Genomic DNA, 17765 nt, shown 5'->3' with positions numbered 1-17765 from the left:
CTTAGTTAAAATAATATAATTCAATCTATTTTAATCTAACCAGAACTGCCTCCTAACTGTCACCTGTCATTTGCAAAGCTGTCACCTGTCATTTTCTAGCTGCAAGCTGTAACCTGTCGCTTTGAACTTTTAACATTTCAAATCCGAAAAACTACCTTTATTTAATCGTCCGTATCTCTGGAACCGTTTGGGCTAGGAACTTGGTTTAACTTTCCTCTGAAAGCTTCGCATCTCAGCTTCTCAGCATGCCTAGAACCGACTTCCTACTCCTTATACTTTCTCCGTAATCACGATTCTCGCACCCGTGAATGTTGCCGCGATTTGCGATTTGGCCCGATTTCTTTACTTGTAAAGAGATAGCTGCTTTTGCCTGAACTACTAAATTTCGTTTGCCTCTTAAGAACCATCCCTGAATCATTGCTAGAGTGAGCCTGGACTAATATTATCTAGATACCACTCACCCTGAACCTCCTGAAGGGAATTAAAAGCATTTTCAGCATATTTCTCACTGCATTGTCACCATATTCAAAGCACTTGGGTCTGTGTTTCAAAACTCCTATCTGTTGTATAAGCTGCTGGGGGGGAATTGAACTGAATTCTATTTGATTGCATTGCTAAGAACTGAGTCCCATTCTATTCATCTCCTTACATTGCATTAAGGCGGGGGTGAATTGTCCAAGAAAGTGATTACATTGTCTTTTGCTGAAATCCTATCAAGTTATTTTCTGTACTGCATTTCATTCCACATTGCATCCATTTGAAACCATAAAAGTATTGTCGCTATCTTATCCATCCTATAACCACTCATCATTGATTATAAAGAAGTGTGCTAGTGCTGGACTATCCATTATTGATTACTGCTCAGATTAAGTGTGATATTCAATTATTAATGTATTATAAAGTGTGATATATATATATGTATTGTTTAAATTATCAAATAAACCTTTTAAACTTGCAAAACAGAACTACTTCTTGGCTCAGTGGGGTCAGGGGGATTCCAAGAGAGGGGTGTTATATAGGGGTAGTCATCCAGAACTCATGAACTGGACGTAAAGATATATCAATAAGGGTTTCCATTCAGTATCCCAGACTAGGCATTGACTTAGCTGTAGTGTTGAATTGAATCCTCTTACATGATCACTCTACAACAAAGCACCAAAATAACCCAGCAGTACTGAAGAACAGGAAAGACAAGCATATCACTCATAACAACGGAGAAAGTACATGAGTGTTCCCACCAAAAATCATCTTTACACTAGAAGATAAAACTATATACAGAAAAGAGTAGAAAATCGAAGGATACCAACATCGGAGTTGGGAGTGCTGGGATCATGAATCTACGACAATACAAGAAAGCTGACAGCAGATTCCATAACGATCACATCAGTGACCCAGACGAAAGAGATCATGGTTAGAGCAGAAAGAGGAAAGCACAGTATGATGAGGAACACAGGTTATTTTTTACAAGTTCAGAAAATAGAAAAAGACACATTAGCAATGCCAGAAATAGGCACTTCCAACATACAAGTGTGTGCAGAATAAGAGAGAGAAGGGAATGAGCTTGAAAAGTTAGAAGGAGAAACATCATGAGGGTAAAATGAAGAAGGGGACATGCACCGAGAGAAGTAAGTCATTCATGATAGCTTGTCAAAAACTGTCAGGGAGCAAAAACTTGAGTGGGGTGTTGTGTTAACTGCAAGGACTTGCAATGCGGACTGAGGTTGGCCTCTACAGGCACCTGTAGAAAGCACATTGGATCTAGTGAGAGCATGGTTATATCCCCTGCAGGGCCATGGAGTGCGGACCGAGGTTTGCCTCTGCAGCCACCTGTAGAAAGCACATTGGATGTATTGAGATCATTGGTATATACCCTGCAGGGCCTTGTAGTGCAGGCTGAGGCTTGCCTCTGCAGACTCCTGCAATGTAATGCAGTACAATTTGTAAAGCACAAAAACCATGGCAAGGATGCATCTGTGCACTAGCAAAACCAGGAAGGAGTGGAAAGATAAGACCCTGACAGAGAAACAGGCCCTACTGAGCTCAGAAAAAGAGAGTCTTTGGAAAGCACATTGGATGTATTGAGAGCATGGTTATATCCCTGCAGGGTCTTGTAGTGCAGGCTGAGGCTTGCCTCTGCAGGGCACATGTAGAAAGCACACTGGATCTATTGAGAGCATGGTTATATCCCTGCAGGGACTTGTAGTGCATACTGAGGTTTGCCTCTGCAGGCATCTGTAGAAAACACATTGGATGTATTGGAAGCATTGTTATATCCCCTGCAGGACCTTGTGGTGCAGACTGAGGCTTGCCTCTACAGGGTATGTGCAGAGAGTGCATTGGATGTATTGAGAGCATGCAGGGCCTTGCAGTGCAGACTGAGGCTTGCCTCTGCAGGCACTTGTAGAAAGCACATTGGATGTATTGAGAGCATTGTTATATCCCCTGCAGGGCTTTGCAGTGCAGACTGAGACTTGCCTCCGCGGGCACCTGTAGAAAGCACAATGGATGTATAGAGGGCATTGTTATATCCCCTGCAGGGCTATGCCGTGCAGACTGAGGCTTGCCTCTGCAGGCACCTGTAGAAAGCGCATTGGATGTATTGAGAGCATTGCTATATCCCCTGCAGGCCTTTGCAGTGCAGACTGAGGCTTGCCTCTGCAGGCTCCTGTAGAAAGCACATTGGATGTATTGAGAGCATTGCATTGTTATATCCTCTGCAGGGCCTTGCAGTGCAGACTAAGGCTTACCTCTGCAGGCACCTGTAAAAAGCACATTGGATGTATTGAGAGCAATGTTATATCCCCTGCAGGGCCTTGCAGTGCAGACTGAGGCTTGTCTCTGCAGGCACCTGTAGAAAGCACATTGGATTTATTGAGAGCATTGCATTGTTATATCCCCTGCAGGGCCTTGCAGTGCAGTCTGAGGCTTGCCTCTGCAGGCACCTGTAGAAAGCACATTGGACATATTGAGAGCAAAGTTATGTCCCCTGCAGGGCCTTGCAGTGCGGACTGAGGCTTGCCTCTGCAGGCACCTGTAGAAAGCACATTGGACATATTGAGAGCAAAGTTATGTCCCCTACAGGGCCTTGCATTGCAGACTGGAGCTTGTCTCTGCAGGCACCTGTAGAGATCACATTGGATGTATTGAGAGCATTGCATTGTTATATCCCCTGCAGTGCAGACTGGGGCTTGCCTCTGCATGCACCTGTAGAAAGCACATTGGATGTATTGAGAGCAATGTTATATCCCCTGCAGGGCCTTGCAGTGCAGACTGATGCTTGCCTCTGCAGGGTTCCCGTAGAAAGCACATTGGATGTATTGAGAGCATTGTTATGTCCCCTGCAGGGCGTTGCAGTGCAGACTGAGGCTTGTCTCTGCAGGCACCTGTAGAAAGCACATTGGATGTATTGAGAGCATTGTTATATCCCCTGCAGGGCCTTGCAGTGCAGACTGAGGCTTGCCTCTGTGGGCACCTGTAGAAAGCACATTGAATGTATTGAGAGCAATGTTATATCCCCTGCAGGGCCTTGCAGTACAGACTGATGCTTGCCTCTGCAGGCTTCTGTAGAAAGCACATTGAATGTATTGAGAGCATTGTTATATCCCCTGCAGGGCTTTGCCGTGCAGACTGAGACTTGCCTCTGCCGGCACCTGTAGAAAGCACAATGGATGTATAGAGGCCATTGTTATATCCCCTGCAGGGTTTTGCCGTGCAGACTGCGGCTTGCCTCTGCAGGCACCTTTAGAAAGCACATTGGATGTATTGAGAGCATTGCTATATCCCCTGCGGGGCCTTTGCAGAGCAGACTGAGGCTTGCCTCTGCAAGGCACCTGTAGAAAGCACATTGGATGTATTGAGAGCATTGTTATATCCCCTGCGGGGCCTTGCAGTACAGACTGAGGCTTGCCTCAGCAGGCACCTGTAGAAAGCACATTGGATGTATTGAGAGCATTGTTATATCCCCTGCGGGGCCTTGCAGTTCAGACTGATGCTTGCCTCTGCAGGCTCCTGTAGAAAGCGCATTGGATGTATTGAGAGCAATGTTACATCCCCTGCAGGGCCTTCCAGTGCAGACTGATGCTTGCCTCTGCAGGGTTCCCGTGGAAAGCACATTGGATGTATTGAGAGCATTGTTATGTCCCCTGCAGGGAGTTGCAGTGCAGACTGAGGCTTGTCTCTGCAGGCACCTGTAGAAAGCACAGTGGATGTATTGAGAGCATTGTTATATCCCCTGCAGGGCCTTGCAGTGCAGACTGAGGCTTGCCTCTGCAGGCACCTGTAGAAAGCACATCGGATGTATTGAGAGCATTGTTACATCCCCTGCAGGGCATTGCAGTGCAGACCGGGGCTTGCCTCTGCAGGCACCTGTAGAAAGCACATTGGATGTATTGAGAGCAATGTTATATCCCCTGCAGGGCCTTGCAGTGCAGACTGAGGCTTGCCTCTGCAGGCACCTGTAGAAAGCACATTGGATGTATTGAGAGCATTGTTACATCCCCTGCAGGGCATTGCAGTGCAGACCGGGGCTTGCCTCTGCAGGACATCTGTAGAAAGCACATTGGAGATCACATGCAGATGGGGGGAGGGTGGAACAAAAACTTGAGTGGGGCTGTTGCGTCCCCTGCAGGGACTTGTATTGCAGAGTGAGGTTTGCCTCTGCAGGATACCTGCAGAAAGCACGTTGGAGGTCATATGCAGATGGAGGGAAGAGCCTGGAAAACACTTCTTTAACTTCGGGATTCACAGAGTGGGAAAACAAGCTTTAGCTCCGTTGTGGGATTTTTAGGGCAATAAAGAAATCTTTTAAACATACAGGGGGGGGGCAAATAGAACCTGTTTTCATTTTAATTCATCACTAATTTACATGTTTTAAATCATTCAGCCAAGGGACTGCTCCAGCTATCAATATGCCCCCTGCACAGTGCACCTTGGTAACCATGAATGAGGATACACAGAAATGCCTATTTTTTACCAAGTTCGATCCTGCTTTTGGGCATACACAACTTGTGTATGTTTGGTGTAATACGAGTAGTTGGGGCTGGATATATGGCTGGCACTGTGGTGTGGTGAGGATGATTGTTTGGTGCTGGGCATTAGGAATTGGTATAGTTGTCCTTGTCCTAGGTCAGGGATCTAGAATACAACTCCATGATCCATCCAAGGAAGGGCGCGCCGGTGCCTCTCAGCTTTTTCAGTTGAAAAGGGCCCTGTGCCTCAGGGGGTGCCCCAGCAACTGCCCCTGTGTTGGTAGTGAGCTTTCTTATGACACTATAATAAACACCTTCCATTCGGTACTTTAAATGTTGCTTTGCAGTGTGCACATTACAAGCTGCATTTGCTGGAGTCCTTGAGGGTGTCACCTCTATTGGGCCGCTGCTATACCTTTTTACTCTGGCTTCTCTACGTTAGCCCGTTGGTAACAAAGAAGGATGCATAGCTTTCAGTGGACGTTCAATGTTTCAGCTCCCTGCTGACTGATAGTCTTGTGATAATCTGCAGCTATTAACCCCTGGCTGTATCTCTTTGCCTCCATTATAAGGTATACATCCCAGTGTGCCCCAGGCTGTTGTTCTCCGCTCTAAGCAAGGGAGACCCCAAAGGAGAACACCTTGGAATGGGCGGCCAAGAAACATCTTCAGCTGACCTTGGATCCATCACATTGATTATGTTAGCTAGTACTGATGTGCTATATTCCAAAACATCAGAAGAGACAAAGGTCAGTGCTTGTATTGGTTGGTGCTGTGTATAGACCCATAGACGACGTGCGTGCATTTGGTGAAGCTGTTGGGTTGCAAGCAATTGGTGTTTATGGCTGTGCGTTGTGAGTACTTGTGCTCTCTAACCTATTCTATCCTCAGCTCTCACAGCCCACGGTCACAATGCAGTTCCCTGGTGGGAACATCTGACGGGGGCCGCGCGCACCGTGGCGAAGCCTGTGAGCAGCGCGCGAACACGTTCACTGACTGGTCTGGGTAGGTGGGGCGTGCACTGTGGTGGGCGTGGCGTTCGGGGAGGGGCGGGGCGAGGCGCGCGGGACAGGACCGCGCAGCGCTGGAAGCAGCCGCTGGAAGGGCGGAGCAAGCCTACTTCGTTGTCTCCTTTCCAGTTCAGGGGGCGGAGCTCCCGGTGGGCGGGGCTCCGAAGATGCCCGAGCTGCAGGAGATGCAGAACATGAGGGGGATACAGAAAAATAGAGCACACGGGGATCGCGCGGACCCTCCCCCGCAGCCCGCACGACTCGCCGGCTGAAGTTGCTAGTACGCGGAGCCTGCGCTGGGATAGCCGCGGTGTGCGCCCGCTGCCCGCAGTCCTGCCCCCCGCAGCCGGAACCATGCTGAAGGAGCTGCTCAGGAAGAGGATGTGCGGCTTCGGCTTCTGGAAGCTGTCCCTGTCGGCGGCGATGGTGCTGGTGATCCTGAGCGAGGTGGCCCCGCAGCCCTGCCCCGCGCAATGCTCCTGCACCGGCAGCACTGTGGACTGCCACGGGCTGGCCCTGCGCGCCGTGCCGCGCAACATCCCGCGCAACACCGAGCGCCTGTGAGTACCGGCTCCTGATAACCCGTGCGAGGGTCTAGAATGTGGGCAGAGAAACGAGTCCTGGCGGGGTCCACTTGGGAACACTTGTGGCATAGGTGCACCAGTCCCAGGCTGTGCATGAGGGTTGGGGCATAGGCGCTGCCTCCCATTGAGAGACCAGTAGAACCAGAACAGAGGAACAAACTAACAGAGGGTCGTGTGGCACCAGGCTTAGGTGAAGTCTCCAAAATAGGCAGACACAGGGGTTGCCTGTGCATGATGGTATGGGGAACCGGACCATTAACGGGGGGTGCATCCCTCTAAACAGGAACATGTCTGGTCAGGTAGAGGGGCAGCCTCCTCCAAAGGAGGGGCAATTGGGATCAGACACCGGCTGAGCCTTCAAAATGTGGACACGCGGTGCCAGGCACAGCAGCGCCCCACAAAAGCAGGGCATGTGGCACCGAGCTAGGGCGCGCATTGACAGACACTTGTGCTGACCTGTGGCATCGGGCGGGGGGGGGGCAGCTTCTAAGGAGATTGTGCGACCAGACACCGAAGCCGCCTCCCAAGAGGAGGGCTCGCGGGTTTGGGACGAATCCAAAAAAAGGCACACCTGACCATTGCGCTATATGCGAACACACACACGCATGTTTATGAAGTCCTGCCTTGAAGTAAGGTGCTCAAAACTGATTTATGTTTAAAGAGCAAAACAAAAACAGGCCGAATTATGTCATAGCCGCTGCATCCCGTAAAACAGAGCAGCACACCCACCCCAGGCTCCAACCTGCGCGCTCAGTCGCGCACACCTGTGGGAATGCGCCCTGGGCACCGGAGATAGTGTTACGCGGCGCTGGCCGCAGACACACACCCGGTGCACTTCCAGATCACTTCACTATTGTATCGTCAGATGTGCAGACAGACGCGTCCCTCCCCTGCGCGGTCTGGACTCGTGTTCCCACCGAGCAATGTTTACTGCTGTCCTGCGACCCTTGGAAGGGTTGCTTGCGAAGGCTGACTGTGCCCGAGCTGCTTGTCTCGCGTCTCCCTCCGGCTCCGCGCACTGCACCGCTGCAGTAGACGCGGCCTGGGACCGACGCGCGTCCTCGTACACTGAAAGGCAACGACTGTGTGTGTGTGTGTGTGTGTGTGTTATCTTCGGGCAGACCTGTTATGGCTGTAGAAGTGTCACAAAGTCAGCGGGATAGTGCTGCTGCTCCTCCACTACAACCACGCCTTTGGGATTGTGCACGATCCCCAATAAGAGGCGCACAATTACGAACCACTTTGCGCGCAAAAGTTTTGGTAGCACCTGGTATCGCTTTTTGGTAACGTTTGTGCAAAAGGTGTATTTTAATAAACATTGAATGACTAAAATCGGGCAATACGACCGAATGCAGTGCATTAGTTCAGCAAACTGGCCTACGCGGTTCCACAATGTGCTCGACTCTAGCCACCTGGACCGGTCATTGCCACATAGGTTACTTCAAAACTCCATGCTGCCCCCACAGCCCCTCGCCCCCGACTTCAGAAGGTGGCAGCTAGTAAACCCTGGTGCTCTGCACAGGGGAGAGAAACCCTGCGCTCACATGGGCACCGGCAGAATATCAAAATACAAGTGCGCAGATCATACAACGCGCTGCTACACAACAAGGTTTGTCCGTTTTTGCTGGAAATGATAGTGGAGTGGGAGTAGCCACCCGAGTGAGAAATGTCCCGTTCTCAGCTGGGACGAGGGTAGCCGAGAATCCCAAGGGGTGGGTACGGCCTCCGCTTTTCTTCGAGTGCGGGGGGCGGGGGGGTTACCTGTTAATGGGATGCACTCCGCGTGTGGGCTTCTCACACACCAGGGAGTGGCGCTTGACAGCTTTATTATTATACAGTTAACTTCGGGGAACTCAAGGCCCGGGGTCCTGCTGGGCTAGTCTTAGCTCCAGAACACGGTCGCATGTGCTTATCGGAAATACTGTGTGTGGGATTCATGTTGACGCATTAACCTTGACGGTCACCGTTTAGTAATAAATGCAGTTTGGCATTACAATTAAACGCCGTGCTGAAGATATGAATGTATTGGACTTGCTGTGGTTTTAAAGCGCCTGTTGGTGTGATCCGGTCACAGAGGGCCACCCCCTGCCAGGGGGTTCACATTCCCCGGACTCGCGGCAAACCTGAACGCCCACCGTATGGAGAAGTAGAAATCACACCGGAAATGAAGCATCGGACGGTCGCCGGCCTCATGAACTTTACGCAGGTGGAAATAGGAGCTTTGCAAAGGAACCGTTTGCCAAACATCGCAAAGTCGCGGGCTCTGGCACAATCTCGAACGTTTCGTCGTGTTTGGCACACGGTGTTCATGGCACGAGCAAGTGCTTTCTTAAATTAGGATAATTATTTATGCGATTTTTCAGCGTTGTTCGATGACAGTTTAACGAGCGCGTACGTGGTCATGGCAAAACGCGTGAATTGCAAAATCAATGATTGTGCGTAGTAGACTACACACGCATCACTGACGTGGCGTTATATTCAGAAATTAAACATGTATTCACTTAATCAATGCATTGATCGAACGAACGCGGTGTATAGTGGAGGCAAGGCATGATTTGATCACATTATAAGCAAAGAGAGCATTCCTGCATGGCCTCGAGCAGATGCCTGGTAATGCCAAATAGTTATTTCCAATGCCGGATAATTCTCCCTGGGCACACAGCTCCGTGTCACGGCCAATGCTGCAAATCTGCGCGGTGCGCCGCGTGCGCGAATTCGCCCCGAAACGACAAGCGCCCACACGTGGCTGGAGTGAAGCCCTTTTCATTTCCCTCGGAATTACCGCGCAAGATCAGATCAGGTGTCAGACGTCGCAAATTCCTAGTCGGGTGACCTTTGGGTGGATTTCTGAACCCAGCTCTCAGGTGCTGACATGCCAGACCAGTGACGTAGGGTGTCTCACAGAAACGGGTGTAATGGGCGGCGTTTCTCCGAAGCGCCCACATGAACAGCATTCCACAAATCCCTTTTGGCACAAGGAAGTATAAATATTTAAAGTGTGACAGGATGGACAAGTTGGAAACTCGCATTATTATTGAACAGTTTAAGGGAAACCGTTGCGTGCGTCCGCGGACAGCGAGAGGAGCATGGCGCGAGGGCAGTTTCCGGCCCGCGCTGCGCACTTGTGACCCGTCTCCAGACCCGTGCCGTTAATAAATCACCCAAACATAGGCACACCTTTCCATGCGCCTTAGAAATGTCTTGCAATGGCCAGGCTCATGCCGGTGCAAAGCTCAGTGCCACGGGTGGACTCCCCCACAACCCCCCGCCCCCAGCAACCTACCTAGCGTGGCATTATTATTATTCGGGGAGCCCGTTCAGAGCTCCTGCTATCTACGAGCCAGGACTTCACTAGCCGCGGAAAGTAACGCACACCTCACAGGCGAAGCCGGGTCACCAGGATTGTTCAGAAGGGGTGTTCATTGCAAAGTTTCGAAGTTGTTGTAGGTATCTGTTGCCGAAGCAGTGTTTTCAAGGGGGTGCTGGTATAACACTGCAACACACGTCTTGTTCACACTGACCAGTAAATACCTAGCAAGAGCATGCCAATTATTTCATATCTGTACAGTGTGAGTGACCCTTTATTAATTATTAATCTAGACGCCATTTTGTAGCTGTCGTATGGTCAGTGGACTGGCTGGCATATATGATACTTGCTTGTAGGTTGGTCGAAGTATAAGGAAAGTAGTGGAACTATGTTCCCTGCTGGCCGGCCCCGCTCCTCACAAACCCCATTGCCCTGCCCCCGCCCCCCCCCACACACACACAATACAAACCCCCAAACACATTTGCCTGCTGTTTAAGGGAATGTTCAGTGCAGTGCACTGAAAGTGCAAGTTTTAACTTCTTCCTACACTGTTATTTTAAAATGAAACCGTTCCGGAACGGTTTCTTTTTCAAATAAAAGTATAGGAGCTGTAAAACTTATTTAAAAAAAGTAGAGGAGCACCGCTCCCGCTCACTTCGACCACTGCATATAGGGCCCGATTCATGGAACCATAGGCCCGCTCAAAGTGAATTTGCACTGCTAAAAAATGACTTTGCACTGCCAACACAAACCCTGATTCAAGTCACTTTTCAGCAGTGCAAAGTCCCTTTGAACGGGCACATATTCCATGAATCGGGCCCATAGTGTTGATGCATTGTGATTTTGCAAGTTACACGTTAGCACACGGCCTGAACGTTAGTTCATCTTTTAAAATGATAAACCTATGTTTTTAACGGCCCTCCTGATTCCCAAGTTGAGAACATACAGTCCAACATCTCAACAACCTCCTACAAGAGAATAAAGTTGCTTCGCGTATGACCTTGCACTGTCTCTGCTTGTTCTATGTTTCTGATGGTATGGGGGAAGTCTACTTTGTACACATGTTTAATATTGGGACTAAATACGAGTTGAAGCCAAACGCACTGAATGTGTTGTCTGATTGGAAATCGTTCTTTTCTCCCCCCCAGGGATCTGAATGGCAACAACATTACGAGAGTCACCAAGACAGACTTTGCCGGCCTGAAACATCTGCGAGTGCTGTAAGGCTTCCATTTTGTTTCCCACGCACCCCACCCATGGACTGCTTATTGAGTGAAATCATATGCTTCCCTGTGTAGCAAATTGGACACGATTGTAGTCAAAAGAGCCTCTGTATATTTAGCAAATGGCATCTATGACTGCAGCAAGCTGTAGGCCTTTATACGAAATTGAATGCATAGCTTCAGTTGTTTCTTATCGCTTAGCCGCAAACTACCGCTGTGTCTGAATATTCATATGACATTTGGAAAGCATGACCAATTTGCCATCAAATGCACATTTTGTGTGATCTTTGTTGTTGTCGAGCATGCACACGCACATTACATTCATATTTGCGTGGTACCAGTTGTGCAAAAACTTACCGTCAGTATGACCAGAAAATGTGTGCGATTCGCATTCTTCTTAATAACAGCACTGTTTGCAAAACTGAAAAGACACCATTGGCACTGGCTAGAGTTGCATTGAGCCCATTGTCAATATGCAGTGTTGCAACTTAGTTCCTGCGTTCCAAAGTTGGATCATGCGTTTGCATCTTCCACTGGGGGATTTGCAGGCCTGCCAGTGAAGAACTTCATTTGGCAGTGGGACTGGAAACTACAATTAAAATTTCCATCCATGTTGGTTAAGTTATGTAACATTATTTATCTCTTGTTTTGACTAGTTCTCAGTTATTTCTTGGTTCAAAGAAAACAAATGGTTTATTAGCAGTTCATACAAAGTTAGAAATGTTGAATACTGCTTTGCAGAGGGATTCCGGTGTTGGGTTACTCACATGGCTGTACTGCCTTCACAGAGGTCCTTGGTCGTTGTAAGGCCTACACTTTTGTGTTCGTGTCCACACATGTAATCGTCTAACCTGAGTCTGTTGTGACCAACAGATATTCCCTGTGCACTCAATTCGGAGCGATCCCCTTCCAACCACTCTCTTGGCAATTCTTGTACATTACACCCAAAAGGAAAAAAACATTTTAATATTTCTCCCAAGAAAATATACATTTTTAATGTTTCAACAAATTACATATACAGTTCACCTTTCCAGCATAAATCTGGTTATTAGCTAAATTCTCAGCCCAGTAAAAACGTGAGCTGTGAAGTAATGTGATTGTATATTGAAAGTGCTTTCACCAAGCAGCGGAAGCACACGTAGTCTATTTCCTGTTGCAATAACTTGTATCGTAGAACCGTGGATCAGATATTTAGTTAAATTACTCTCACACATAGTTGATCAAGAAAACAACCCAAGTAGTTGTGTTTGAAGGAGGAACGTTCGCTTGACATCACCTGATTACATTTTTAATGGCCATTTCTTTCACATTCGATTAAATCCCTGCATGGGACTGTCCCACATCAAGGGAGCTGGGCTTTATTTTTAAAATGGTCACCACTGACCCAGAAACGATTTCCAGAGCAGATTTGCTTCTTTGATTTGTCACGGTGCCGTGAGTGGCTTTTTTGTTTTCGCCGCTGCACTCGGACCCCAGTGGGGTGTCAGGTGACACGGGCTCCAAGTGCATTAAATTGAATGTGAAATGTAGGACCAGCTTTCATATCTACTGAAGAATTGCTGGGGTGGTTGGTGGGCGCCAGTTGTGGGAGTTAGCGTATGGCAGGTGTTAATAGCGGCGTGATTGATTGTTGCCTGCATTAATGTGCCTTGTGTATTCCCTTCGTTTCAGTCAGCTTATGGAAAACAAGATTAGCACAATCGAAAGGGGGGCTTTCCAGGACCTAAAGGAGCTGGAGAGACTGTAAGTACTTTTAATTACAAAGTATGATGACGTTGCGTGTATACCATTTTTTGTACTTTTTCAAACTTTGGAAACGCATTCATGCAAGGCAGGCAGCAAACAGTGGGGCTGGGGCTTCTCAGGAGAACATAATAATACTTGGTGTCATTTGCTGAATTGTACTGAGTTGAGTAGTAAACAACAGAAGTTAAAACTGTTGATTGATGGAAAAACACTTTTCCTAAAGCTATGGCACAGCTTGAGCACATTTTATTTCGCTCTCCCCTTTTTGGGAATTTGTGGAGGCAGCAGACTGGGAAATGTTTTTATTGTGGGGCTCTATTTTATTTTGATTCCTGGTGCCTTTTTTGTAGTAGAAACACTTTGTAAATACACACTTAGGCACAAAGAAGGATATAGCATATATGCATATATTGGTGTTGCCAGGGGGGCAGTTCATTGCATTGATTCTTTAATACAGTGCCTGTGTTCATCGGGAGCTATGTATTTATAATCCATTTCTTGCGATACTCCTGTCGCGGATTAATGTTTCAAGTGGACCTGATATTTTGAGGCACAAGTCCTACATTTTGAGGCACATTTGTAGTTGTTTTGCCTCAAAGGTACAGCGATCTTCGAAACTGAAAACCGCTATGCTGTTCTCTGGCGTTCCATTAAATCAAATGTTTTCAGTTCAATGAAATTCAGGCAGATCCTTCTATTGTGGATTTGGTATTTTGGCTCAAGGATCTATGCTGTTTATAGTTAAACCGCTTTGAACTATGAAAAATTCAAAAAAAGTTTTACTGCTCCTATACTTTAATTTGAAAAAAGAAAACGTTCCGGAATGGTTTTGTTTTAAAATAAAAGTGTAGGAAGAAGTTGAAACTTGCACTTTAGTGCACTGCACTGAACATTTCCTTAAACAGCAGGTTTGCTTTTTTGGGGGTTTGGATTGCGTGTGGGAAGGCGTGTGGTGATTGGGTTTGTGGGCAGCGGGGCAGGCCAGAAGGGAATATAGTTACACTACTTCTTTTCGTACACATCAACCACTGGATAGAAACATTTATGGAGGTTCAGGTTTTGGGGTTACCTGCTGGCAAACCTGCATGTCTTAAAGTGTCAATATGTTTCACTAGGAGGTCTCATGTTTTCTTTTCTTTCTTTCACATTTTGTACTCTCTAATGAGCATGAAGCCACTGGCTGTTTTCTTGAAATCCTTTGCCTGGATAACACTGCTTCTTCTCTTTTAAAACACCACTAGTGGCTAGAATGTAACATACCCCACAATATACCTCCTCCAAGTATAAACCACTCTCTGAGGCCATGAGATATCGCTCGAATTATCTGGATCGATTGTGCTAGACTTGTAAGCTCCAGATAAGATTTGGAAGTGGAAGTATTTTACTCCCTATTTTTAAAGTTGGGTGTAATATGATTTTTTAGCGAGTAAACATGTAAGTCCAATCCGCAATGGGAGAATTTTATAAGTGAGTACATTTTTAAAAAAATGAAATGTTTATTTCTTTGTACCTAGTTATTCATGCAGATTAAAAGATACATGTTTACTTCTTACATCCAGGCAGTTCAAATAGTAGTTTATTCCTGTGGTACTAAAGGATCCATGTGATTACTGCAACCCCCAGAAGTCAGACGGCCTAAAATGCCAATTTTATAATTGTTGTTTTTTTTCAATCGCCTTTACAGGGATACCCCATGGATCCCCCTATATGTTTATTATAACCCATACTCCCACATATATATGTATTGGTAAAGGTATACACCAATTATTGACAATGATGTGAATACTGCGAGTGGTGGTGAATATGTGGACCCTATGCCGAAGGTGACCAACAATTAACTGAGTATAAAAACATTTTTCCAGAACCACACTGCACATACACTTAATTTAATCTCAATTTCCATAAATTGCTTAATGCAATGTGCAAAAGCCAGTAGGTGTTTTGTCCACACGGTTTTCTTCCGGGGTGGGCGGACTTCAATACTTGCCATCTTTAAAGTATTGCCCTGAATACTTTACAGATGGGAAGCATCCAGGGACGAGAGGGAGGGACAAGAGTGAGCCGCGTACCCGCAGTTACACGATCCCCAGCAGGGTTCAAGAACTTTGTCAGTCAGCAGGGGCCGTATTGAAGTCAGCCCGGCACAGTAGAAGACTGGGTGGTCGAAACACGTGTTGATTTTTGCACATTGCTTTAAACAATTTATCGATATTGAGATTGAATTAAGTGGATGCACAGTGTGGTTGTGGAAAAAAGTTCTTGTACTCCTTTTTATGCATGGTAGGGGGTATTTCATTGCTCATAAACGTGGCCACACAATGTCATCCTCTTTAATACCTGGCCTCATGCTGAATCAAATGTAAGAAATATGCCATTTGCCATTCTATATAGACAATGTAGAATCTGTTTGGATTTTAAAAAGATAATATGCAGCTCCTACAGTGCTGCAGAAAAATAGGTCAAGCTATTTAATAAATGCCTTAAAGGCTTTATTTTGTGCTTTAAAATAAATAAAGCAGAATCTAGCACACATGTATCACTGCAGCAGTGCTCAAATTAAACATTTGACCATAAACAGCTCCTTAGTTCCTTGTCCATTAAAGGCTGTAAAGCGTCAGAGAAAACGATTTTACAAGCAAGGAAGTTGAAAAGCTTGTCATGTCTTTAATTAAGTGCTGCAGTGACAGCTAGAGTTCTGTTCTCTGTTGGCTCAAGCAGCAGGCATTGTACTGTCACAAATGAAGCGTAATAACTTAACTGATTATAGGTCAGTGGTGATATCACAACTAGCCTGTAATATGAAACTTATGTACAGGCTCTTATATGGATATTGCAGTCTGCCATGTATTAGATAAAGTGACATAATTGAAAGAGTGGGCCAATGCCCTAGGTGTTTCTGCTGGTATTAGTGCCCACAGACCATTGACGACTCAGACTGTGTGTAGACATGCGCATTCCCAACGCCACAACGCCCATGGTCCAGCATAGAGGACATGATCAACAGGCTAAATCAGGCAGTTAGGCTTTAAAAGCTGGACCTGAATCAGGGCTACAACCAGCTAATCATTCACCCATACTCCAGACCCATAACTACTTTTCCCACCCATAACAGCCTTTTGCAGTAAAAGAGACTTCAATTTGACATATCGTCCGCCACAGAGATACTCCAAGAAACCATCAGATGGCTCATCTCCCCAGTATTGTCAGCGTTCAATTGCAGTGACAATATCCTTGTATTCAGGACATCGAAACCACTCCATGATAAGACACTGATGGAAGTGTATGCAAAATACTACAGACTGTACGACTTATCCTGAATGGGGAAAAATGCGGCATAAACAAACCACAAAACCTCTTCACTGCAGACTCGGCCAAGATAAGCTTCATAGTTAACTTGGTACCTACCGTAAATGTCAAAGATCTCAGATCATTTCTATGGGTGGCAGGATACGGTGCATGCTACCACCCAAATTATGCCACCCTCACGGAACCCCTCAGGAAGCTGCTAAAAAAGGACACACCATTTATGTGTGACAATGACTGCAATAAACCATTCCACGATATAAAAGAAGAGCACACCACCAGTTGTCAACTGGCATACTTTGACCCCAAGTGGTACACAGAAGTTGAGGGTGGGTGCCAGCCCATAGGACGTGGGGGCATCCTGGCACAGAGCGACTCAGAAAACGTAGCCGGTTAAGCGCATTGTATCATACACCAGAAGGGTCCTCCCACACAAGGAGGCAGCGTACTCCCAGGCAGAGGAGGAGAGCCTGGGGGAAGTCTGGGCAAGCAAGCATTTCCACCACTTTATAATAGGATGACTGTTTATCCTCATTACAGACACCAGGCCCCACTGCCACGAATTGGCAACCCAAAGAGAAGGATGCCACCATGGATTGAACAATGGGGCATCAGACTCCAGGAATACAATTTCAAGATCATTCACAAACCAGGGGGATAACAAAACCCAGCAGATCACCTTTCAAGACATCCAGGGACGCAGGAAACCCACCTGCTTGAAAGTGGGGGCAAGTCCTACATTCAATACATCTCAGAAAATGCTCTCCCTCCAACGCTCATGCTAGCCATGTTCCCCAGTGAAAGCAGAGATGGCCCAACATTCCGGTTAGCCGTGTATTGCACAAATGAAAGCAAGTGGAGAAAATACAAGCTGTAACTGCAATTTCCTTGCATTGCATTGTCCTATAATTATTAGTTATAAAACAGAATCCTAGCAACAATAGTATTGCTCCCAATAATTTGAAGGCATTTGCTATCCAGGTTGGAACCCACGAGAATAAAAATGAAAACCAATCTTCATCTTCGGTCTTATCTACTACTTCCACCATTTTCATATGCAGAGTTGACAGCATAGTTATTGGTTCTGTCAGGGTTCCATTTTCTCCATCATGGGCAGGTGTACATTTACAGCAAGAAGGACCAATCCTGATGCACACTCCTCCTTCCATTGCTGTATTTTGGCATGAATATTGCTGTAAATATCACTGCCATTCTACTTAACATTTGTGCTCATGTGGGATGTCGTGATAATCTTCTATTGATTTTGAAGAAAAATAGTTTTCTCTCTTTCATCGGATGATGTTGAGCAACCTCTTCTTTCTTTGATGTGCATCCATTTTCAGAAAGTTGTCAATATGGAGATCACTTTGAAGGAACACTAATGCAGGAACATGTATTATCTCTATGGAGCATATTCCTCCACAATTTGTAGGCAGCTTAATATAAGCATTGGATCCACACGCCCAATAGTGGTCCATCAGCATGGCATTTCCCCCATTCATTCCTGGCAAATCAACCATTTGCTTCTATCCTTTGTTTTCTCCAATGTTGGCCAGGTCACTGTTTCTGAAACACAGTGTCACATTCTTCCTTTGGCAGTATGGATACAGGTCCTGCTTAATTTA

General features: G+C 46.6%; 1 protein-coding gene across 10 annotated transcripts in view; it reads left to right on the top strand.

Annotated features, from left to right (window-relative positions):
* The first annotated feature begins 6132 nt into the window (after positions 1–6132).
* The window catches only part of SLIT2 (slit guidance ligand 2), a 715126-nt gene continuing 703493 nt past the window's right edge, over positions 6133–17765 (top strand). For 8 of the 10 annotated variants that reach the window (XM_069631899.1, XM_069631897.1, XM_069631895.1 and 5 more), the window contains exons 1-3: positions 6134–6537; positions 11017–11088; positions 12763–12834. In XM_069631899.1, coding sequence (XP_069488000.1) covers positions 6332–6537; positions 11017–11088; positions 12763–12834 — 350 coding nt within the window. In that variant the 5' untranslated portion in view covers positions 6134–6331. Of the gene's footprint in view, positions 6538–11016; positions 11089–12762; positions 12835–17765 lie in introns of all 10 variants that reach the window. The other 2 variants (XM_069631891.1, XM_069631900.1) reach the window with 1 other exon arrangement.

The sequence above is a fragment of the Ambystoma mexicanum genome, chromosome 6q (genome assembly GCF_040938575.1).
Source record: "Ambystoma mexicanum isolate Mex_15411 chromosome 6q, UKY_AmexF1_1, whole genome shotgun sequence".
Classification (NCBI taxonomy): domain Eukaryota; kingdom Metazoa; phylum Chordata; class Amphibia; order Caudata; family Ambystomatidae; genus Ambystoma; species Ambystoma mexicanum.
The sequence above is the reverse complement of the archived record's forward strand: the minus strand, read 5'-3'. Positions and strand labels throughout refer to the sequence as shown.